Consider the following 23,953-nt stretch of genomic DNA (forward strand, 5'->3'; position numbering starts at 1 on the left):
ATTCTGTCTTAACTTGTTAAATAGTTAATTTTGCTGTTGATGGCTAACTGCTTGTTTGTTCTGGTCAGTGACGGTAATAAAGTAATAAAATAATCTGTACACAGTACGCAAAAGGTGGCCACACCATAGATTTGTATAAGAGCATTATAATATTAGCAGTCTTAATTTCAATCCCTTCCCTAATTATCCCAAGCATAGTCTTTGACTTTTTCATGACTGCTGCACACTGGGTCAGCACTTCCAACAAACTGTGCTCACCATGACCTCAAGATCTCTCTCCTGGTCAGACTCCATCAGTGTCTATGTGAAGTTGGGGGGGGGGGTTGTTGTTGTTGTTGTTTGCCCAAATGTGCATTAAGTGTGAAGCAAGGTGCAAGCAAGTGACACTGAACTGCATCTGCCAGTTTAGAGAGATCCTTTTGGAGCTCCTCACAATCCCTTTCGGATTTCAGGACTCTAAATAGTTCAGTGTCCTCCCACTTCAATGCCCTTCCATCAGCACTTTTAGAGGGCAGGTACAAAAAGATCCCTTTATGGAGTCCCCGTCCCTGCAGCTCCGGAGTCGTTGAAACCACTGGCCAGGCTCTCTATGGTTTGTTGGGGTTTTTTTATAGTGACTTGCATGCTAAGTTAATTTCACCCTTGCTAAAGCATTTTCTAGGTCATTCAAAGGAATTTTATGTTTCCTTTCTTTTAAATGATAAACAGACAGATATTACATGTAAGGTAGCCAAATTTGTTGTCCTAGCTTGTAAATCCTGCTAAGGGATTTATTTTAGTGATGCATCTGGGATTCGCTGTTAGATCTGCACGGATACAATATAACCGTATATTATTTTATGTATTAGTTGTTGGTTTTTTTCTGCTGGTCTTTGACCACAATAAACAGTGATTGATTGGTTGGTTGGTTGATTGATTCAGTTTTGCTGAAGGAAAACCAGCACGGTTTCTGCAAGGGCAAGTCTCATTAACATTTTGGAGTTCTTTGAGAGTGTCAACAGGCATGTGGATAAAGGTGATCCGGTTGACATAGTATACTTGGACTTCCAAAAAGCTTTTGACAGAGTTCCCCACCAAAGGCTCTTGCATAAACTTAGCAGTCATGGAATAAGGGGACAGGTTCACGTGTGGACTGGTAACTGGATGAAGGAGAGGACAGGAATAAATGGAGAGTTTTCACAATGGAAGGAAGTAAGAAGTTGGGTCCCCCAGGGACCTGTACTGGGACCGGTGCTTTTTAATATTCTATCTATCTATCTATCTATCTATCTATCTATCTATTTATCCTAGGCGTACCGGTCGCTAATCTCGTGTGGCAGCTCTCGTGAGAGCAGCTGCCTGGGGGATAGCGATGGGGACGGGGAGACAACGGCGGTGGCAGCGGGCCAGGCCCGCCGGGAATAGGAGGCTGCAGCGGGCTTGCCACTAGGAACAGAAGGCAGCGGGTCAGCCTGGCCCGGCTGCTGGGAGGAGGAGGAGGAGGAGGAGGAGGAGGAGGAAGCCACCAGGAATTGGCGGGCGGGTGGGGGGAGGTGGTGGGCTGGCCCACCCACCTGCAAGTAAGCACCAGGCGTGGGAGGGAGTAGCAGGCAGGGGGAAGAAGCAAGCGGTGTGTGGGGGGGGGGGAGAAGCAGGCTGGTGGAGATGCAGATGCTCTGCACCCGGCCTAGCTAGTTTATTTATAAATGATCTAGTAAGCAGCGATGTGGCCAAATTTGCAGATGACACCAAACTCTTTTGAGTAGTGAAATCCAAAACAGATTGTGAGGAGCTCCAAAAGGATCTCCAAATTGTCAGAGGGGGCAACAAAATGGCAAATGCAGTTTAATGTAAGCAAGTATATAATGATGCACATGTTTTTGGGGGGTGGGGTGGGAACCTAACTTCACAAATACACTGATGGGCTCTGAGCTGTCTGTGACTGACCATGAGGGGGATCTTGGGGTCGTGGTGGACAGCTAGTTGAAAGTGTGGTCTCAGTGTGCGGCAGCTGTGAAAAAGGCCAATTCCATGCTAGGGATCATTTGGAAGGGGATAAAATAAATCTGCTAATATATAAATTAGAAAATAAAGCTGCTAATATTATAATGCCCTTATACAAATCTGTTGTGCGGCCACATCTGGAGTGCTGCATACAGTTCTGGTCACCGTATCTTAAAGAAGGACATTGTAGAACTGGAAAAGGTGCAGAAGAGGGCAACCAAGATGATCAGAGGCCTAGAGCACCTTCCTTATGAGGCAAGGCTACAACACCTGGGGCTATTTAGTTTGGAAAAAAGACGACTGCGGGGAGACATGATAGAGGTCTATAAAATTATGCAGGGTGTGGAAAGAGTGGGTAGAGAGTTTTTCTCCCCCACTCATAACACTAGAACGAGGGGTCATTCCATGAAACTGGTTGCCACGAAATTTAGGACCAAGAAAAGGAAGTACTTTTTTCACACAATGCATAACCTATGGAATTCTCTGCCACAGGATGTGGTAGCAGCCACTAGCCTGGATATCTTTAAGAGGGGCTTAGACAAATTCATGGAGGAGAGGTCTATCAACGGCTACTAGGCTGAGGGCTCTAGGCCACCTCCAGCCTCAGAGGCAGGATGCCTCTGAATCCCAGTTGCAGGGGAGCAGCAGCAGCAGCAGCAGCAGCAGGAGAGGGGGCCTGCCCTCCCCTCTTGCCCGTGAGCTTCCCTTCCCAGAGGCCTCTGGTGGGCCACTGTGCGAAACAGGATGCTGGACGAGGTGGGCCTCCTCCTTGGGCCTGATCCTGCAGCAGGGCTGTTCTTAGGAGTGGGGGAGTGTGGCCAAGGGATGAGGAAGGAGCCCGATTGCCCTGGTCTCTCTGGGGCACGGGGGTGGGGGGGCAGCCCTCCTCTCCTGGCTGTCCCCCCCCCGTCTCTTCTGGGAGCCAGGCACTCCTTGGTCACACTTGCACCCCCCCTCCTCCTCCTCCTGCCTCCCGCCACAGATCACGGCGACTGATGCTGACAGCAGCGCTTTGGGCTCCGTCTCCTATTCCCTCGGCACCGGCATCAGCAGCTCTGTCCCCTCTGCCTTCAGCCTGGGGGAGGAGACCGGCCAGCTCTGCACCACCCGAGACCTGGACCGCGATGAGGGGCCGGCCACCTACGACTACACCGTCACAGCCATCGATGGGGTGAGGACCCTGCCGGCAGAGATCTGGGGGTGGCTGCTCTGGCCGGCCTGCTGCTTGAAGGGTGCTGTTGGCGGTGCCCACGGCCAGGTCGTGCGCTGGGGGGCTGAGGCGGGCAGCTCTTGCTCGGGTTGCAGCTCCAGAGGTCATTTGGGGGCACAGGCAGGGGCGGGGCTATAACTGAGCCAAAGGGGTCAAAGAACACGGGCCGCCCAGCTCCCCCCTCCCTACGTTCTTCCTTGTCTCCCTCACTCTGGGGGGCTGCCCAGGAGAGGGATGAACAGGGCCCCCCCCTCCCCAGCTGCGCCCTGGGCACAGGCCCGACTCCCGTGCGTGAGATGCCTGCCTTCCTGGGGGAGGGTTCGGGAGGGCCAGGCAGGGCCTGTGGGGAGGCGGCCCAGGGGCTGTTTCCAGGCACCCCTCCCTGCCTCCCCAGGGCGGGCTGAGCGCCATGGCCTACGTCAGGGTCTCCCTGGAGGACGTCAACGACAACGCCCCTGCCTTCTACCCGCTGGAGTACGCCACCAGCATCAGCACCCAGAGCCAGCCGGGGGCCGCGGTGCTGCGCGTCACCGCCCAGGACAAGGACGAGGGGCTGCACGGGCGAGTGAGCTACCACATGGCCGCCGGCAACAGCCCGGCTCTCTTTGCGCTGAACCCCGACACTGGTAAGGGGAGCAGGGAGCCCCCCTTCGCAGCAGCAGCAGGGGGGCGGGGGGGCTCCCCCTTCCCGGGTCCAGGCAGGAAAAGGAGAGCGGGCAGCTGCCTGCCAAATGCTGCCCCCCACCCCCCCGCCGCGCGTCCCCAGGGTGGGGGCTGCTGGCCCTGCAGCGGGGGCTTCTCGCTCCTCCCCTCCTGCTTCTCCACAGGCACCATCTCGCTGCTGCGGACACTGACGGGCCAAGCCGGCAGGCTGCTGCGGCTGGAGGTGGCCGCCCGGGATGGGGGGGGCCTGGCAGCCCAGCCCAGGGCCCGGGTCAACATCAGCATCGTGGCGGGCACCGTCTCCCCGCCCAGCTTTGAGCGGGCTCAGTACTCCTTCACCGTCCCTGAGGATACCCACCCTGGCAGCCGGGTGGGCGCCATCTCTGCCCAGAACCCCCCAGGTATGGCGCCAAGGGCCTGCCCTGAGCTGCTGCGGGCACCGCTTCCTCTTCCGGCCCACAGCCAATGTGGGGGGTGGGGGGGGAGCAGCAAAGACGCGGGGGGGGCTGAGTGGACAGTGGTTCTGCAGGGGCCTGGCAGGGGGGTGGGGGGAGCCCCTTGGTGGGAGCAGGTTTGCGACCCACGAAAGGCCCGCCCGGCCCCCGCTCTCTCTCCGGGTGCTTCTTCCTGGACGGCAGTGCCTGGCCGCCGCCGCCTCCTTCTTCTGCCAGGCAGCTCTCCAGACCATCCAGACCTCTTAAAGCGAGCAGCCATGAGCCGTCTGAGCCACGGACACGGGCGCCACGGCTGCTGCCAGGGGTTGCAGGCCTCTCCTTGCGGGGCTGAGGGCTTCCAGGGGGACCCGGTGACCCTGGCGGCGGGGGGGGGCTCTTCCCAGGTCTCAGGCCGGGCCCTGCTCTCCTTGCCCACAGGCCACTCGGACAGCGTGTTTTACTCCATTGCCTCGGGAGACCCCCAGGGGTACTTCGCCATCGACCCCAGCACGGGGGAGCTGCACACTCGCCTGGCCCTGGACCACGAGACTCAGGCGGCCCTCACCCTGGAAGTGCAAGCCCGGAGCGGCTCCCCGCCCGCCTACAGCAGCGCCCAGGTGCAGATCGGCGTCTCCGACGTGAATGACCACGCGCCCACCTTCCCCGCCCCCTCCGACTCGGTGCTGCTGCCCGAGGGGGCTGCCCTGGGCTCCGTCGTGTATACGGTGCGGGCCGAGGACCGCGACAGTGGCGCCAACGGGCAGGTGCGCTTTGAGGTGGCCCCGGGCAGTGCGGGCCCCTTCACCGTGGAGCATTTCTCGGGGAAAGTGCGGCTGGTGGGGGCCTTGCAGCGGGAGGGCAGCGCTCCCTACCAGCTGGCCATCCTGGCGCACGACGGGGGGAGCCCCCGGCTCAGCGCCACCTTCACACTCCTGGTGCACGTGCAGGCGGAAGACGAGCACGGCCCCGTCTTCGACACGCCCGCCTACCGGGTGGAGGTGCGCGAGGGGGTGCCCGTGGGCACGGCCTTCCTGCAGGTGCGGGCCCTGGCCCGGGCCTCCCCCTCCCTGCTGACCTACCACTTGCGTGCCGATGGCGATGCCACCAGCTTTGGCCTCGCGCCGGACACAGGGTGGCTGCATGTGCGCAGCGTGCTGGACCGGGAGGTGCAGGAGCTGCATGTGCTGACGGTGCTGGCTGTGGCCGGGGACGGGGAGGGCCGCCAGACGGGCACCAGCACGGTGCGGGTCACGGTCACCGACGAGAACGACAACAGCCCCCGGCTCAGCGAGGAGCGCTACTTCTTCCCCGTGGCCGAGAACCGAGCCGCCGGCAGCAGTGTGGGCCGGCTGACGGCCAGCGACCGGGACGCCGGGCCCAACAGCCGCCTCTCCTACCGCCTGCTGCCGCCCGAGGGGGACTTCCTGATCCACACGCAGACGGGTGAGGATGCCAGGCAGCGGGAGGGCAGGCGCCTGCCCCACAGGGAAGGGGCAGCAGCTGCGTGGGGCCCGGGGCGGAGCCCAGAGAGGCCCTGCCGCCGCGGACGCTGCTGACCCCGGAGGCCTTGGGAAGGGCCACGAGCAAGGGAGGCGCGGGCTCCGAGCTGCCCCGCAGGGCCCGGCGGTCTCAACCCCGCTGGGCGCGTGTTCTCCAGGAGAGCTGAGCATCCGGAAGAGTCTGGACCGGGAGCAGCAAGCCAGCTACCAGCTGCAAGTCGTGGTGCAGGATGGGGGGACCCCGCCACGCAGCGCCACCGGCACCGTCTACGTCACGGTGCTGGATGAGAACGACAATGCACCCTCCTTCCTGCACGTGGCTGAAGGGCGGGAGCTTCTCCTGCAGGTAGGGGAGGCTGAAGGCCAGGGCGGTGGTGGCTGCTCGGCTCCATCCCCTGAGGGGAGTAGCCTACGTGCCGTGTTCTCACTTCTAGTCTCCCATTCAAATGCAAACCAGGGTGGATCCTGCTCAGCTGAGGGGGCCAGTCATGCTCTCCTCTCAGAACAAACAAAAACAAACTGGCCAGTAGAAGCGCAAACTGACAGGCAGCCCCAGGGAATCCTGGGAGGCAGGCAGCTTCCTCGGCCCCTCCCCTCTTTTGCAGCTTCCTCTTCTGTGCCAATTGGCCAGAACAGCTGCTACTTACGCGGCTCCAGCTTCTGATTCCTTGGGGGCGCCTCCCGGCATCGCCTCCAGCAGGAAGGGAGGGGGAAATGGGTCCAAAATAAAGCCCCTGAAGCCACAAAGGAGGAAGTTGCAGGCAGGGGAGGAGGCCTCAGAGGAGTCGCTGCAGCCGCCTGCGAGGTTGCTCTTCTACTAGCTGGTTTTCCTTTGCGGGGAGGGGGGATGCAGCCCCCGCTTCCTCTCCTCTGCTTTCTCCTTTCCACCCCCCCCCCCTTTTATGCTTTTTGCTTCCCCTTCCCAGTGTTTGGTGTTTTTTGTTTTCCTTTCTGCTCCGCGCCCCGTTTCGATGCTTTCCTGCCTTTTGCCCCCGTTTCCCTCTCCTCTGCTCCCCGCTTGCACTCCTCTGTGGGTTGAGAGCCACCAGGAACAGCGGCCAGGGCGGGGGGAGGCTCCTGCTCCAGCCACTGGGCTCCTCCTTGGCCCCCTCAGCCCCAGCGCCCACTCGCCTCTGCTGGGCCAGGGGAAAGGCCAGGTGGCTATCGGGCGGGGCGTGGTGAGGAGCTGCTGCTTCGGGGCTCAGCGGCCGGAGGCTCGGGGCCAGGACTGCCGGGAGGCTACCAGCCTGCACCACCCCCACGGGGCTTGGCCGTTGGGCGCCGCCTGTCAGTGGCCCGCCTGGGGAGGGCTGAGCTCAGCTGCTGGGGTGCGGGGAGGCCTCTGTGCGAAGCTGGGGTGGAGCCTCCTGCCCTCTGCCACGTCCCCTGGAGTTGGGGCGTTGTTGGGCCAGGGGCTTGGCGTTCGCTGGGGGGACTCGGCTGCTCTTGGCGGCGCCTCCAGCTCCCTCCTGTCTTGGTGGCAGGTTCTGGAGGAGAAGCCAGCAGGCCTCCTGGTTGCTTCGCTGCAGGCCAAGGACCCCGACGAGGGTGAAAATGGGACCATCTTCTATTCGCTGTCAGGTAAGGGAGTTCTACTGAGCACTGCCCTGCTGAGGCCCCAGAACTGACCCCCACATTGGGACGGATCCCTTCGTTGTGGTCAAAGTAGAGCTGTATACCCCACTGAACCAAGCATCGGGTCCTAGGTGATGTAAGCCCCATCAGAGCATTTTTCTCCAAGAAGAATCCCGGAGAAAAATCCCTCTGGAGACTCTTCATTACCATCCTGAATCCTCTCGTTATGGTATCCATAATATGAAAAGCAAGCCAAGTGCGCTTCTGTACTGCCAGTGTGGTGACACCGTAGTCCCTATGCTGACAGCAGGGTGCCATTCGCATTTTGCATGCCTTGCTTTGGATTTAATCGCTGCAATTTATTAGTATAATGTGGTCTGTCTGACGTAAAAAAGTTGTTCTATTTTCCAGTTGTTAGTTTTCACTAGACTGCTCCCCCTGCTGGGCACTTTCCAGATTACCTGCTCAACAGGTAATCTGGGAGAGGAGAGCTGGTCTCGTGGCAGCAAGCAGGACTCATCCCCATAGCTAAGCAGGGTCCGCCCTGGCTGCATATGTATGGGAGACTTGAAGTGTGAGCACTGGAAGAGATTCCCCTCAGGGGATGATGAAGCCGCTCTGGGAAGAGCATCTAGGTCCCAAGTCCCCTCCCTGGCAGCATCTCCAAGAGAGGGCTGAGGGAGATTCCTGCCTGCAATCTTGAAGAAGCAGCTGCCAGTCTGTGAAGACAATACTGAGCTAGAGAGAACAAGGGTCTGACTCAGTATATGGCAGCTTTCTATATTCCTATGTTCCTAACAGCTGGAAAATGTTTTGGCTTCAGCAAATTGCATTCAACATGTAAACAGCAAAGTGCCCAGCAGGGGGAGCAGTCTCACAGAAACTAACAGCCGGAAAATACAGCGACCTTTTTACGCCAGACATACAACGTTAGAGCAATAAAACAGTGATTAAATCTGAAACAAGGCATCCGAAATGCGAACGGCACCCTGCTGACAGCATAGGGACAGCAGAGTCACAACAGAGGAAGTGTGGAAGCACATTTCAGAGATACGTCGTGACCCCGTTGCAGGGTCTAATCTGGAAACTTCCCTGGTGGCTTTGCTCTTTATGTTTTGAATGTGATTTGCCTGAAATGAAACATTTTGCCACTGTTGAGAGGGTAATCTGGAAAGCGCCCAGGAGGGAGGAGAGTCTGCATTGACCCTTCCCTGGTCCTGGAGTATTTTGTTGCAAGCCAACCCCTAGGGAACCATAACCAGAAGCGATGCACTGGAGGACGTAGCGTAGAGGGGATCGTCTGTATCTCTTGGGCCACCCAGCTCCTCAGATCAGCTCTTACATTTGATTCAGCCACCAGCAGCTTGACCAGCGGTATTTAACAGCTTTGAAAGGATGGTGCATGCTGTTGAATCCATCTAGGAAAAATGCTGGAAATACAGCATCTATATTTTAATTAAGAGCCGGAATGCCAAGCAAAACCACCACCGCCAAGTAAAAGGCAAGGTGTTGTCCTCTTAGTGAGGTCAGGGCTGCTCCAGGCAGGAACTGGAGCTCCCCTTGCAGAAGAGAGTCCAGGTCCCAGAGACAGTGAAGCTAGACTCAGTCGGGGCCTTGGAGAAGGCCAAGGGTTGCCCCAGGGATGCGTTGGGGAGCCCGCGAGGACCCCTCCCCCCCACAGCCCTCCCATTCTGAAGGAGAACAAGGGTTTGGGGCAGGGAGGTCCCAGAGCTGCTCAGAGCGCTCCGTGGAAGTTACTTACTTTGCCTTCAGAGGTATAAGGAGACTCCAGGTGATGTCCTTCTGGCCGTTGCTCAGAGGAAACAGGATTACATGCCTAGTAGGAAACTGAGTCCCTGCAGGAGGGCCTAAGAGGGCTTCTCCTTTGAGGAAGGCCTCCAAACAGGAGTCACACCATGGCAAACTGCCCTAGGTGGGTTGTGTGCTCCTCCTTTCTTTTTGAAAATGAAACTGGAAGGGAAATTAGGATTGGGACCACAGTGAGGGAGGAGCGGCTATGTACCCCCCCCCCGCCTGCTCTGTAGCCCTGATGAAAATGGCCCATCCGGCTCTGCTTTGCCTTTTGAGGGAAGTTCCCCTTTACACCACGAGCAGGTTCTGGAGGTTAGCAAACTCATCATTTGCGAGCGAGGTGGTGTTATCGTCAGGTGGATTCACCGCTTGTTGGAAAACTGTATTCAAAGAGTGCTCACCAATGGGCCCTCATCAGTCTGGAGAGCAAGAGGGTCCCACTTTAATCAGTGGTGCAGGTGAAGCTGTGGAGGAAATCCTAATCAGATTTGCGGTTGACTGAAAACTGGGAGGGATAGTTAACACTTCAAAAGACAGGAATAAAATTCAACATGACCTTGATAGAATGGAAAACTGGGTTGAAACCAACAACATGAAATTCAGCTAAGACAAATGCAAAGTTCTGCACTTTGGCCAAAAATAATAATAAAATGCACAGGTATACGATGAGGGATACCTGACTTAGCAGTAGCACATGTGAAAAGGATCCTTGGATCCATCACAAACTGGACATGAGTCAGCAGATGCAAAAAGAGCTAATGAGATTTTAGGCTGGATTAAGAGAACCACAGCGTCCAAGCCCCTAGAAGTAACCGCTTCACTGTATTCCACACACTAGAGAGATGATCTCCTCTGGAGTTCTGTGTCTGATTCTGGGAAGTGCACTTTAAGAAGGAGATACACAAAAGGATATAGACAAAATGGAAGGGGTGCAGAAGAGGGCAGTGAAGACGGCCAGGGGTCTACCAGACAAGCGCTATGAGGGAAGGTTGAGGAGGTGGCTGTGTTTACCCTGGAAGAGAAGACCGAAGAGGGGCAAGAGAGATCACTCTTGAAGAATCTGAAGGCGGCAGGGTTTGTCATGCCGAGTGGGAGGGCAGGGCTGGATCTCATGGCCCTGCATCACAGCAGGGCAGATCTTGGCTGAACGTTAGGAGAAACTTAGGATATTAGGACGTGGGAGTTGGAAGGGGCCTCAGAGGTCTCCCTAATCCAGCCTTGTGCTCAGTGCAGGAATCCATCCAGTGGAGGAGAACCCACCACCCCTCCACGGGACAGACTGTTCCACTGTCAAAACAGCTCTTACGGCTGGAAGATTCCTCCTCACGGCTGGCCTAAATCTGCTTCTGTGCCATTTCAATCCATTGGTTCCAGTTCTGTACTTTGGGCAACAAAGAAAAAGTCCAGTCCTTCATCTGTGAGGCAGCTCTTCAGAGAGACGAAGACGGCTCTCAAAGCTCCCCTTCGTTTTGCTTTCTTCTCCAGGCTAAACATTTCCAGCTCCTTTCACTCCTCCTCCTCCTCCTCCCAGAACTTGGTTTCCAGGACCCCTGACCATCTCTGGCGCCCTCCTCTGAGCCTCTTTCTGCCTCTCCGTGTCCTCCTGAAAATGTGGCCCCAGAACGGAGTACTGTGTGCCCCATGAGGTCTGAGCAGCACAGACCAGAAGGCAGCCGTGGCGCCTCATAAGCCGGGCACTCTGCCTCTGCCAATCCCGCCCAAGACACCACCGGCTTTTTAAGCAGGGGTCTCTCTCTGCCTAGCTGGCCGTCTGCCAAGACGCCTCGAGCCTTCCCCCAAGTGTCCTGCTGCCAGGGCCGGTCTCCCCCGCCCTGCACTGGTGCGTTTGCATTGCCTGGCTTAAAGGCAAGACTTGACATGTATCCCTCTTGAACCCCTCCACCGTGTTGGTTTGGGTCAAATGTCTGAGCACGGAAGCCATCTGGCCTTCGCCTCCACCACTCCAGCCAGGAACGACATGCCATCAGCATCCCGGCTGCTCTGCAGTGGGTGACTGCCGCTTGCAAGGGCCCGTGTGAATGTGCCCTGCCGTGTCTTCAGGCGCTCTCTGCCACTCCGGCTAGCGCCGCCTCACTCCACAAGCCCCTCTCGTGCCTCGCCTGCCTCCCTGGGCCCCGTGCGAGCTCCCGGGGTCCACGGAGGAGGGCCCTGGGGACGCCAGCACCCCTCCCTCCCCGGGCCCATGTGGTGACTTCCTTCCTCTCTCGGCAGGCGCCTGGGCAGAACGCTTTTCCCTGCACGTGGCCACGGGGGAGCTGCGCACGGCCACCACCCTGCGCCAGTCCGACCACAGCGAGTACTTTTTCACCGTGAGTGCCAGTGACCGCGGCAGCAGCCCCCGGAGCACTGCAGCAGCTGTTCGCATCCAGGTATGGGCCCCAGCCTCCCCGACGGCCCTTCCGCCCTCCGTGCCTGGCTTGGCCCGGGGGCCCCCTCCTGACCTCCCCCTCCGTGCTCTCTCTCCCCGCAGGTGGTGTCCACAGCCCACCTGCTTCCCTGGCCTGATACCACGGTGCTGACTCTCTGCCCTGTGGAGGGTCTGCAGCCCGGCTCCATCCTTGGCTCTGTGGCTCCAGCCGAGCCCCGCTCGCAGGGGCAGGCGACCTACATGCTGGTGGGGGGCGGCAGCGGGGAGGGTCTCTTTGTGGTGGATGCTGCCACGGGAGACATCTACGTGGCACAGGAGCTGGACTATGAGGCCGGGATGCGGCACACCTTGCAAGTGAGTGTGGAAGACGCCTTGCAGGGCTACCTCAGCCAGCGGCTGGTCTTGGTGGAGATTCATGTGCAGGACCGCAACGACCACGTGCCCGCCTGGCCCCAGGACCCCGTGACCGTCGTGGTGTCTGAGAGCGCCACCCCCGGCAGCTCCCTCTTCACCTTCCAGGCGCTGGATGGCGACGGCTCCGGCCCCAACAGCCAGCTGCACTACCGCCTCCTGCCCCGGGGAGCGCCGCGGCTGCCCTTCTGGCTGGACGCGCAGAGTGGGGAGCTGCGCCTGCAGGGGGCGCTAGACCGCGAAGCCCAGTCCGCCTACCTGCTGGTGGTGGAGGCCACGGACCAGGCGCTCAACGCCAGCCAGCGCCACTCGGCCGCCGTCACGGCCCACGTCTTCGTCATGGACGAGAACGACAACGCCCCCGAGTTCCTCTCCCCGTCGCAGGTCACCGTGCCTGAAGACCAGCCCACCGGCTTCCTGCTGCTGCAAGTGGTGGCCAGGGACCACGACCTGGGGGAGAACGGACGCGTCAGCTACCTCCTGCGTGCCGGGAACGCCGACGGGAGGTTCCACCTCAATCCCAGCACAGGTGAGCAGGGCAGGCGGGACGATGAAGGGGGGCCTGCAGGCGAAGGAAGACACAGAGCGTTTGGCAAAGACAGGCTGCAGCAGCCTCTCGGAGGTCCACCGAGGGACCCCTGTGAGAGAGGCACCTTTCAGAGCGGGGAGGCCCTTTGTGTGAAGTGGGGGCGGGGGGAGCAACTGGACCGATCCAGTCCCAGCGCAGCCCCCTGCCAGCCAGTCACTCTTCTGCGCACTGAACCCCAAGGCCCGTGTGGTTCTTTTCAGATGGTGGGCCACGTGGAGACAGGGAACCCCTCCCTCCCCCCCCCACCACTTTCCTGTGTCAACTGCTTTGCAAACCTTTGGCTGCCTCGTGGCATGTCCATCCTAGCGGAAGCGGGGGCTGCGCTGCTCCTCCCCCCCCCCCGCCCGGCGCTCCTGTCCTGCCTTCACAGGTTCGGCGCATTTGGCTGCACAGCGAGGGGTGCCCGGCTGGCTGCTGCCAAGTGGTTGGCCGCTGTGCTCCGCGGCTCTCGTCCGTCTGTGTTTCCCATCCATTCAGAATGCTGCGTTTTCAAGGCCTGGTCGAGCTGCCTGCAGGGGGGCTCCGTGATCATTCTGGACAGAGAGGAGCGGGGGGAGGCAAACCGTTTCTCTTTCCAGGCTGAATATTTCCCCACCTAGAAATGCCCCCGGTTTCCTCCAGGCATCCCGTGCTCCCCCCACCCCCCCCGGCCACCCATGCCTAGTAGCACTTCCACTGGAGATGCCCTAATCCAGTTCTCAGTCGCAGGTGGAGCGGGGCCTGTTGCTTTAGCCGGCAAGGCTTGAAGGATGCCGAGATTCTAGCCACTTGCCTCTGCAGAGGGAGGATTTGCCCGCATGCTCAGAGAGTGCCTGCTTGGGCAAAGAGGGGCAGGGGCTTCACTGCCTCCACAAAAGCCTTCAGCACAGCGTCATAGAGGCAGGGGGCTTATTTGCCCCGCTGGATTCGGGTCGGAGTCGGAGTCGCAGAAGAGCCCCTGCTGGGTTTGGCCCCCCTGGTCCAGCCATTCCGAGGCCTCCGAGCAAGATGCTCTGCTAGCTGCCAGCTGGTCTTCGGAGGCGGCCTCTGCCTCTGCGCCTGGGGCCATCGAGGCCAAGAGCCACAGACAGACGAGTGCTGCTCCCTCCTCCCCGCCTTGGCGGAATCCGCTCTGGAAGCCCCTCCACTCGTGGCCTCGTCACATCCTGTGGCAGCAAATCCCACAGACGCGTTTGGGGGCTGTCTGAAGAAGTGCTTTCTCCCCTGACGCTCCTGGCAAGCCGTCCTTGCACGAACCCAACTTCTAGGGTGCTGGAGGAGGGGGAAACACCGCCCGCCCCCCCCCACACACACACACTTTCTCCACACTGTGCATCATTTTATAGAGCTCTGTCATGACCCCTTAGCCACCCTCTCCCTCGACTAAGCGCCCTCCGTGGCCCTAGCCCTTCCTCTTAGGGGGCTTCCGTTGCCTTCTGCTGCATCTTTGCAAGCTCTGCAATACCCTCAGGGAGCGGCAGCCACTCTCTTGAGTATGCCCGGTGTGGCCTTGCCTTTGCAGAAGGCATTGCAGTTTGCTTTCAGCCCCTTTCTTTGGGATCCCTGGCATGGAGTTTGCCTTTTGCCCCGTGAGGGGAGATGCTGGTGGAGTTTTTCTTCGCCATCCACGTTGGGTTTTGCCTTCTGCCAACGCGTCCACGTTGCTGCTGACCCCAGCCAGTTCTTCTTAAGTGTAGGGTGCCTGGGAGGGAGGGAGGAAGTGTGGGGACCCGGATCTGTGCCTGCCTTGGGGAGACAGCAAGGAGGAGACGCGCTGCCTGGGGAGGGGAGGGGAGGGGTTGCTTGGTGCCGCAGCATTTCCACGGGGGGAGGGGGAGAGAGCCTCTCTTCCTGCAGGGGAGGCCCCGGCTGTGGCTCTCCCGATGGGCTGGCTGGGAGGGGTGGGAGCAGCAGCCTCTGGAGAGCCACACGTGGCTCACCCCGTCCCAGAGCCTCATTGGGGTCTGGGGAATGATGGCTAGTGACGATTAACCCCTTCTCGGCCTCACAGCCCAAGCTGCAGAACACAGAGCTAGACGGACCGTGGTCTGTCGTGAGAGTCAGAGGGAGGACTACGCCTCCGTTAGAGTGACTGCTGGGAAGGCGGGCCTAGACCCCAGAGCCCCGGAGAACCACATCCCCGTGGCCCAATCCCGAGGGAGGGGCAGGTTTTCCTGCACAACAGCCTATAGAGGAGCCGGGGAGGGGGGGTGGGAGTTCTTCCCTGGAGGCCTCTGATCAGCAACTGCTCTCGGACAAAGGGAGCCTAACAGCCTTGGGCTGGGAATCAGCTGGAAGTTGCTTACCTGGAAGTCAGTAGGAAGGAGAGGGACCAGTTTAGCTAGAAGCATCAGGAAATGTATTCTTGCTTAAGTGCTTGGATCTGACTGCATGGTTCTTGTAGTTCCTGGGGAAGGGTTTTACTTGAATGGAAGCAATGGTTGTTACTGCCTCGATAGTTTTCCTGATCATCCAAGTATTAATGCATCCTTGTTATAGCTAGAGTGTCACTCCTTCTTGGGTCCCGCCCTAGTCACATGCTCCCAAAGGCCTGAGACTGCTCACGCTTTTCTTGTAGGGAGGGGTTTCCCACTTTAGTTTCCCAGAATATGGTGGCCGCCTCCCCAGGACTCCTCACAGCTAGAGGAGGGGATCTTGTATTCCACCCCCATTTTTGATCATGACAACATCCGTTTAGGGTTTCGCCTTTCTATATGTATTGCCCCGTTTTTGAGCGTCATGGTCTCTGCCTTGTCCTCGTCTCCAAAATGGAAGGATTGCCTCATGAGCTCAGGCAAGGCTCCCCTGTCTGCCTCGTCTTCTCCTCTCAGGGGCTTTGTCCATCGTAAGGGCTTTGGACCGGGAAGAGGTGGCCCAGCACAACTTGACCGTGCTTGCCAGCGACCATGGCTCCCCCCGGCGTTCTGCCACGCAGCTGCTCCTGGTGCACGTGCTGGACGTGAATGATGAGGCGCCGGCCTTTGAGAGGAGCAGTTACGAGGTCAGCTTGGCCGAGAACCTGCCCCCGGGTGTCTCTGTGCTGCAGCTGCGTGCCACCGACCACGACTTGGGTAAGAAAGAGCCTGCCCCCCCCCCCCGCAAGCGGACGAGCAGTTCCCAGGGTGGTCTTCAGTGGTGCCCCAGAAAAAGTATTTGCGGCGGGGGGAGGGGGGGAGAGTGGCCGAAGGCAAAAAATGAATTTCAAGGGGAGGGGAGCCTTGCTTCGCATCTGTAGGTTTCTGAGAGAGACATGACTCTAGGGTTCATGTTCACACTTCCACCCTGCAAGTATTTCTTCTGAAGTATGCCCAGTTGATTTTGGCCGAGTTAACTGTCAAGCCAGTAAGTGTACTTGCGGTACACTTGCAGTAAGTGTACACTGAGTTCAACCATGGGGAGGGCAGGGGAGGAGCTGCTTCTCTGGAGGGACACTCATTGTCTGACCCCCCCCCCGGGGCAAAGAAGCTGTCCAACAGCCATGGGTCAAGGCCCCTTGGAGGCAGAGGGACTGTGCCCGCCCGCCCACCAAAGAAGAGACAAAAAAGCCAGCATCTGCACAAAGAACTCCCTCCAGACCCCCCCTTGGAATGGCCTCTCCCAGCTATTCCAGCCTCTCATTCCTTGCGGGGGGGGGAGCTCCGCTGGGCCTTGCCACCAACACACACACACACACAGAGAAAATGCCCTCCTTGCAGCAACCGGCCCAGGTCTGGGTTAGGGCCCGTCTCTGGGGCCATCGATGCCTGGAGCCACTTTGGAGTGAGGCAGCCCACTTGGCCGCCACGGCCACCCCCAGTGGGGCACCCCCCCAGCCCTCCGCTGGCCTGTGGGTGGCCCCTCCGCTCTCCTCCCCGCCTGGGCTGATGTGCTTTGCAGCCTCCAGGGCAGCAGAAGCCGCCGCCGTGGCCATCGGGCAACTGCGCCAGCCGGGCTCCCTTCTCCCTCCGGTGGCCAATGGGAGGAACTGCAGCCACCCTGGGGGCCCAGCTGCAGCATCCGTGGCAGCGGCAGCGGCAGCGGCAGGGGGGCTACCAGCACGCCCTCCCGCCCCGTTGCCCTTGCTGAGCATATCTCCGCCCCCCCACACGCCCCCCCCCGCAGTCTGCTTTGTTTGGGGGGCCCTCCCCCTCCCCCGCGCCAGCCCCTGCTCCCCCTGTCTAGGCCGTGGGGCTTGTGGGAGCGGAATGGGGGGGCTTGGTGCCGAGGCGGCGTCAGGCGCTGGGGTGGGAAGCCGCCACTTTCTGCCCCCCCCCCCCGCCTGCCGCCTGGAGTGTCTGGCTGGGCAGCCCAAGCCCTGCAGAGCCAGCCCAGCACCCCGCGGCCATTGCTGGCTCCTGCGTGGGGGGTGGGGGGCAGCACCCACAGGCCTGCTCAGCACCCCTCCAAGGGCTGCCGTCTGACTGTGCCCCGCAGAGGAAGTGGGCTCAGGGGCCGCAGGGCCGGGCGTGGGGGGCAGCAGCAGCAGCCGCCGCCGCCCGGTTGGGTCAGGCCTCCCTCTGGGCTGGGCCCCTGCCCGGGCCTGTCGGGGGGAAGAGGTGTGCACGCTGGGGGTGGGAGGGCGAGGGGTGGGGGGCGCTGGGTGGAGGACCCCCCTTGCACGGCAGACCCTTTGGAGACCGGCCTCAGAGGCCTTCACGGTGCCTGGCGGGCGTCTCTCTGCAGGAGCCAACGGGCAGGTGTCCTACGGGGGCGTCTCTGGGGACGACTTCTCCCTTGACCCTCACACGGGCCTGATCAGCACTCGGCGCCCGTTGGACCGAGAAGAACACGCAGAGCACCTGCTGACAGGTGAGGGGCCCTGGCCAGAAGGGAAGCCCGGCTGCCTCTCCCCAGAAGTCCGGCTCTTCTGTGTCTCGGGGGGGGGGGGGCCTGGGGGGGCTCCCCCCTGCCAGTGGCAGCCAGCCTTCAGAGGGCTGGAGGAGGCCGGCTGGTGGGTCAGAGACCAGGCTGGGGGGCCCTGCCTACGGCTCGCCCCTTCTGGGGAGTGTCAGAGGGGAAGACGGGCACGGCGGGCAGCTTGGAGCAGTCCCGGGTCATCCCTGCACCCGGGGGGGGGGGCGGGCAGCTTGCCAGCCTGTTGGTGGCCCTCCTGGTGCCTTCCGGGCTCACAGCCTGCCTTTCCCCTGCAGTGTATGCCCGGGACAGCGGCCTGCCCCCCCACCAGGCCAAGGCAACCGTGCGGGTGCTGGTGGCTGATGACAACGACCACCCCCCAGCCTTCGAAAGGCAGGCTTATGCCTTGGAGGTCCCTGAGAACCAGAACCACGTGGCACTGATGGCTGTGCGGGCCACCGACCACGATGCGGGCGAGAACAGGCACCTCTCCTACCGCTTGGCAGGTGACTATTCCCCACAGTGGGGGCCAAGGTGGCCGGGGTGGGCGGTATCGGGTGCAGAACGCGGGCATATGATGGGCATGCTCCGTGCCCCCCCCCCCAGGGATGGCGCCTCTCCTCCCTCCCCTCTGTTCTGGACAGGGGTGCAGACAGCCTCGTTGTTGCGGGTGGCAGGCAGAAGTTCCCCCGGCTCGTTCCCTGGCAGCATCCCCCAGTAGGCCCGGGAAGGGCTCTGGCCTGAGACCCACTGCAGACGGAGGGGCCAGGAGCGCCAAGGCCCTGCCTCGCTTGCAGGCAGCTTCCTGCCTTCCCCCTTGGGAGGGGAGGGGCCTTTGCCCCGTTGGGGGACCGCGTGGCTGGCATCGCTCGGGGAGGCTTTCTCTGCGCAGCGGGTGCTGCCGCCCCCCCGTCCAGCGGCCCCTTCCCCCCCCCTCCTCCTCCTCCTCCCTGCAGCCGGAGATCCTGAGGAGGACTTTGCTCTGGACCCCACCTCCGGCCAGCTGTCCACAGCGCGGGGCCTGGACCGGGAGCGTGTGGCCTCCTATGTGCTGGCCGTCGAGGCCTGCGACCACGGCGCGCCCCCCCGCTGTGCCGGGCAGGAGGTCCGTGTGCGAGTGCTGGACCTGAACGACAACGCGCCCCAGTTTGCCCAGGAAGCCTACGCAGCGGAGGTGCCGGAGGACCTGCCCGTGGGGGCCCTGGTGCTGCAGCTGGAAGCCCTGGACCCGGACGAAGGTCCCAACGGCCACGTCTCCTACTTCCTGGCGAACGAGTCCCTGGGCACCTTCCAGGTGGAGCCAGAGTCGGGCCGCCTGACCAGCACCCAGCCCCTGGACCGGGAGCGCCGGGCCGGCTACAGCTTCCTGGCGTGGGCGGTGGACTCCTCCCCCTTGAGCCCCCAGAGCGCCTCTGTGCGGGTCACGGTCACCGTGCAGGACGTCAACGACCACGCCCCCGCCTTCCCCCTCAGCCCGCTGGCGGTCACGCTGCCCCGCAACACGCCTCCCAAGCGGGTGGTGGCCACGCTCCGTGCCGAAGACCACGACGCGGGGGCCAACGCCTCCATCCTCTACCGCCTGGCCACGCCCTCGCCAGCCTTCGCCATCAACAGCTACACGGGAGCCCTCCAGCTGCTGCAGCCCCTGGCGGGGCTCAGCCCGCGGCAGCGCACGCTCTTCGTGCTGGCCAGCGACCTGGGGGAGCCGCCGCTCTCCTCCACAGGCGTGGTGGTGATCCACCTGCAAGAGGAGAGCTCCCGGGGAGTGCGCTTCCCCCGTGGCACCAGCGACGTGGCGCTGCCCGAGAACGCCGCCCCAGGTATGCAGACGGGCTCTCGCTGGACCGTGCGAGCCGGGCCAGGGCAAGGGGGCGGCTCCCTCTAGGCGGCCCCCTCCCAGCCGCCCCACACCGGCGGGTTTGGGCTTGTGAAGCCACAGGAGGTGATGGTGGGTCAGGTCAGGTGCTGGGCGTGTCCGGCTGGCTGTGAGCAGATGCCCAGGCTGGTCTCTCGGCCACCCGGTTTGCCCCTTCCCTCTGCCCTTGGCGCGGAGGATGCTCTGTCCACCACAGCCGGGCCAGGCCTCTGGGTCAGGCCCTCCTCCTCCTGCTGCTCCTGCCGGGGCCCACTGCGCAGCTGGCGGCCATGGCTCTGTCCCCCCCCCCCCAGGCACCACCGTGGTGAGCATCCCAGCCACACACACGGCAGGCTCGTCCGGCCGGATCACCTACAGCCTCGTCAGTGGCAACGAGAAGGGAGCCTTCCACATCCAGCCCAGCTCAGGTACGTGGTGGGAGCCCCGGGAGGGCAGCGGCAGCATGGCAGGGGGAGGCCCCACCGCCACTGCCGCCCACCCAGCCTCAGGGGACGCAGCGGGCGCTCGGTGGGGGGGTGCTCTGCCTCTGGGCTCTGGCCTGGCCTTTCCCGGCCTGCTCCTGCGTCCCGCCTCTCGGCTGCCTCCGGCCTCCGGGAGCCCCCGGCCCACCCCCTCTGAGTGGCTCCCTGTCCTCCGGGCAGGGCGGGGTGACCTCCCCCTCCTTGCTGCCCCCGCCCCACTCTCCAAGGGTGGGGGCTGCAGTGCGGAGGTCTCGGCTTCTGTGGCCTCTGGGCTGCCAGCCCCTCTCCTGGCTTGAGACCACCCTGTTGTCTTGCTGCCGCCTCCCCAGAGCCCCCTGGCCCGACGGCTTCACCTGGCACTGGTCAGGATGGCAGCGCAATCCTGCCAGCGCAGCCCCAGAGAGAGCCCCAGAGGGCCTCCCCACCTCCAGACTGGGGGGCCGGGGGAGTGGGGAGCGGGCTCTGTGCTGGACCTCCACCCAGCCCCGCCCTTCACGCCTCAGCGACGTGGGTCCTGCCCCCACGGCCAAGAGGTCCCCAGCAACGAGCCTCTTGGCTTTGGCCTCCTCCTCCTCCCCCCAGGTGTGGTCTCGGTGCGCAGGCCCGGGAGCCTCGACTTTGAGCTGAGCGCTCGCCTGCGCCTGGTCCTCCAGGCAGAGACCCCCACCTCCTTCGGCTTCATGGCCGTCAACGTCCACCTGCAGGACGTCAACGACAACCAGCCCCGCTTCCAGCTGCAGCACTACGTGGCCTTCATCTGGGAGGCCCAGGGCTACGACTCACCTGTCATCCAGGTACCGGGCAGCGGGGAGGGGCCGCCCAGAAGGGCCTGGAGCAGGGAGGGGGCCGAGGAGCCGCCGGGTCTGGAAGGGGACCTGGGGGAGGTGAGTCTGGAACTCCTGCTCTCCCCTGACGGCAGGTCGTGGCCGAGGACCTGGATCAGGGCCTCAACGGCCAGGTGACGTACATGATCAACCAGACCCTACCCATGAATGGACTGTACCACATCAACCCCCAGACAGGAGCCATCACCACAGCGGCCATTCTGGACAGGGAGATCTGGGCCCAGACACGGTAAGCCCCCCCCCCAATAGGGACACTTCCCCCCCCCCCCCCCCGAGGAGAGAGAGAGCTGGGCCAGGCCGTTTCGAGTCCCGGGCCTCTCTGTGCAAATCGTGTCGAGACCATTGCTCTCTCGTGCCCCCCCCCCCCCCCCGCGGTGTCCCGAGGGCAAGTCCACAGCGAGCAAACCCCTGCTTCCGGAGCAGAGAGACACCTTTCTTTCCAAGGGGCGAAGGTCTCCTCTTGAGCTGGGGGGGAGCGACTGGCCCTCTCCATCCCCAGCACAGCATCCCTCCAGTGGCCGTGGCTGGGGTCTGCCCGAGGTTCCCTTTTAGTCTGTGAGCCCTTTGGGGATGGGGGACCATCTCATTTATGTATTGTTTATTCTTCTATAATAAACAATCCTTTGAGAACTTTGGTGGAAGAGCAGCATATACAGCAGCAGCAAAGCGAAGTCCCAGACGGCCAGTGGGGAGGCGGGTGGCCCTGAGCTCTGGGCCACGCTGGGGGCCTTGCCTGGGGGCCTCCCGCTCCTCTGTGCTGTGCCCCCCCCTTGCAGGGGCCCTGAAGCCTCTGTGTGTGCGTGTGTGTGTGTTCCTTGCAGGCTGGTGCTGACGGCCACAGACAGGGGCAGCCCCCCCCTCGTGGGCTCGGCCACGCTCACCGTGGTGGTGATGGACGTCAACGACAACAGCCCCACCATCCCTGCGCCCTGGGAGGTGCGGGTGCCTGAGAGTGAGTAGGGGCTGGCGGGGGGCGGGGGGGGCGCTGTGGCTCCGCGGGCAGGCAGGGGCTTGCCTCAGGGGCCTCTTCGGGCTCCGCCTCCGTGGCCCCGGCAGCATGCACGGCCGGAGGGCCCGGCTGGAGCAAGGCTCAGGCCAGCCCAGGAGGCGGGGCCGTTGCCCTCCCCGTCCGGCCGTTGCCCGGAGCTCTAGCCTTTGGCTCCCCCCCCCCCGCCGGCCAGACTCCCAGCTCCTCCCCACCTGCCAGGGGCTCCGAGCCGGCTTCCTCACCTGGGCCCCCCTCCCTCCCCCCTCCCTCCCCCCCCAGACGCTCTGCTGGGCACGGAGATCACCATGGTGACGGGCAACGATGTGGACTGCGGCCCGCAGCTCTCCTACCTGCTGGTGCTGGACAGCAGTGCCGGGGGCACCTTCGGCATCCTGCGCTACGGGGGGCGTGTCCTGCTGATGGCGCCGCTCGACTATGAGCAGCGCAGCCGCTACACCCTGACCGTGCGCGCCAGCGACTCCCAGCATGAGGCCGAAGCCAACGTCACCGTGCTGGTGGACGACGTGAACGACAACGCGCCCGTCTTTCCCCAGGCCCTGTACCAGGTACCCAGGGGAGGGGAGGGGTGTGTCTCGCGAGAGCCCCCCAGGGCCCCCCTCCCACCCCCAATGTCCATCACCAAGCAGGGAGGCGTGTGGCTGGCCGAGGCCCGGATCTCCCCCCCCCGACCCCCGAGCCAAGCCCTTCTACTCGGCGAGGCTGGCCCAGAAACATACCACACGGGAGGAGCGGCTTCCCAAGCCATCGGGGCGTTTTCCGGACTGTGGGATTTGCAACGGTTCAAGCATGGCGAAGTGTGACGGAATAGTGCAGTGGTTTACATCCGCGAGTAAAGGGTTGTTCAGTGTTTCGCTGTGGACTGAGAGCCATTCATATTTTCTGTCCACTGCAACGTGTTTTCAAGGCAGGAGTGTCCATCTTCTCCTTGAAATGCATTTATCTGCCCCTCCAGCTGCTCCGTTTGGGGCCGGCAGCAAGAGCAGCGGCTCCTCTAGGACTGGCCGTCGCGGGGGGGGGGCGGGGTGTCTGGGTCCCAACTGGGTTCGCGAGCCCCGGGAGCTGCCCGGGCTGTCACCACCACAGCTGCTTCCTCTCCCCGTCAGTGCTGGGTGGGCAGAGGGCCCCCAGAAAGCAGTGTCTTTGCAAGTGGGGAGGGGGTTGCGAAAGGGAGGGCGGGTAGCCCACCCCCCAGGTGCCCTCTGGAAGGAGAGCGTCAGCCGCTGGGATGCAGCGGGCAAAGCAGGGAGCCGTGGGGCAGCTAGTCCTCCCACCCCCACCCCCGAGCAAGCCAGACGGGCCAGAGGGAGTGGGGGCCACAGCAGGGCTTCAGCAGACCAAGGTCTGGGGAGAACAAGGGTGGGCTGCGAGGCCCCAGAGGACAGACCCCAAGTATGGCCGTGGACACATTCCCCACCCGCCATAAGCAGCGCCTGTCCCCCCCCCCCCCCCCCCCCGCCAGGAAGAAGCAGTCAAATAAAACTTATTTCAGCAATGAAGATAACCGTCCACACCAGAACACGCTCCAATGCGTAAACTCCACTGCAAGCCTCCCTACTACGGAAAAATACAGCCATTTCCCTGCAACATTTTTACCACGTAATAGGGCCATAACGCATCACTAAAACCCGAATCGAGGCATGGGAAATATGGGCGGCACCCTGGGGACAGCACAGCGACTGTGATGTCACAGCATGGGAAATGCGGAGGGGCATGTTGTGACTCTGTTGCAGCGTGTGATGCGGAAAGCGCCCTGGAGACCCCGTGGAGGCTGTCGGTCTTGCTGCACTGAATTCAGCCTCTTTGGGCCGCCATTGATGAGACAAGCAGCACCCTAACCCTGGCGCTTGCTGGCGCGTGAGTGGCCGCCGCCGCCAGGGAGGCCTCGGGAGCCGGAGCAGGGCAGTTTCCACTGGCGGGGTGTGTGTGTGTGTGTGTGTGTTGCGAGTTCTAGGATGCAGGAGGGCAAAGCTAGCAGAACTGGAGCCAGGGCCCTTGGCTGGTGCCTTCCATGCTGTTGACGGGGTGGGGACTGTTCCTGGGAGGAGAGCTCTTGCCCAGCTCCCCTTGACTCACCAGCCCGCCCTCATGCCACCACGGCCAGCCCGGCGGCAAGGCTCTTCCAGGGCCCCGAGGGATGGGCAGGCCCCCCTCCCAGCAAGGTCTTCCCCCAGCCTGGGATGCACAGCTGCTGCTGCTGCTGCTCAGCAAATACCCAGGACTGCCCGGATCTCCTCCTCTCGTAGGTGCTGCTGCCCGAACACACCCCAGCGGGCAGCACCATCCTCACCCTCAGTGCCACAGACCTGGACTCTGGCGCCAATGGAGAAGTCACCTACGAATTGGCCACGCCCAGCCACGCCCTCGCCATCCACAGCAGTAACGGTA

At 62.1% G+C, this 23,953-nt stretch overlaps 2 protein-coding genes across 5 annotated transcripts in view; both read left to right on the forward strand.

The window, feature by feature from the left end:
- Positions 1–23,953, forward strand: part of DCHS1 (dachsous cadherin-related 1) — a 46,802-nt gene that overhangs the window by 18,393 nt on the left and 4,456 nt on the right. For all 4 annotated transcript variants that reach the window (XM_053307677.1, XM_053307674.1, XM_053307676.1 and 1 more), the window contains exons 3-20: positions 2,966–3,154; positions 3,588–3,819; positions 4,021–4,257; positions 4,729–5,733; positions 5,948–6,135; positions 7,274–7,370; positions 11,409–11,566; positions 11,668–12,505; positions 15,376–15,615; positions 17,207–17,332; positions 17,674–17,883; positions 18,334–19,197; positions 19,547–19,660; positions 20,297–20,508; positions 20,634–20,788; positions 21,381–21,511; positions 21,827–22,113; positions 23,812–23,950. In XM_053307677.1, the coding sequence (XP_053163652.1) occupies positions 2,966–3,154; positions 3,588–3,819; positions 4,021–4,257; positions 4,729–5,733; positions 5,948–6,135; positions 7,274–7,370; positions 11,409–11,566; positions 11,668–12,505; positions 15,376–15,615; positions 17,207–17,332; positions 17,674–17,883; positions 18,334–19,197; positions 19,547–19,660; positions 20,297–20,508; positions 20,634–20,788; positions 21,381–21,511; positions 21,827–22,113; positions 23,812–23,950 (5,422 nt within the window). The remainder of the gene's footprint in view (positions 1–2,965; positions 3,155–3,587; positions 3,820–4,020; positions 4,258–4,728; positions 5,734–5,947; positions 6,136–7,273; positions 7,371–11,408; positions 11,567–11,667; positions 12,506–15,375; positions 15,616–17,206; positions 17,333–17,673; positions 17,884–18,333; positions 19,198–19,546; positions 19,661–20,296; positions 20,509–20,633; positions 20,789–21,380; positions 21,512–21,826; positions 22,114–23,811; positions 23,951–23,953) is intronic.
- Positions 2,625–23,953, forward strand: part of LOC128350065 (F-box/WD repeat-containing protein 7-like) — a 66,764-nt gene continuing 45,435 nt past the window's right edge. The window contains exon 1 of the mRNA XM_053307679.1: positions 2,625–2,632. The gene's annotated coding sequence lies outside the window, so the exon portion shown is untranslated. The remainder of the gene's footprint in view (positions 2,633–23,953) is intronic.

The sequence above is a fragment of the Hemicordylus capensis genome, chromosome 3 (assembly GCF_027244095.1).
Source record: "Hemicordylus capensis ecotype Gifberg chromosome 3, rHemCap1.1.pri, whole genome shotgun sequence".
NCBI classification, from domain to species: Eukaryota; Metazoa; Chordata; class Lepidosauria; order Squamata; family Cordylidae; genus Hemicordylus; species Hemicordylus capensis.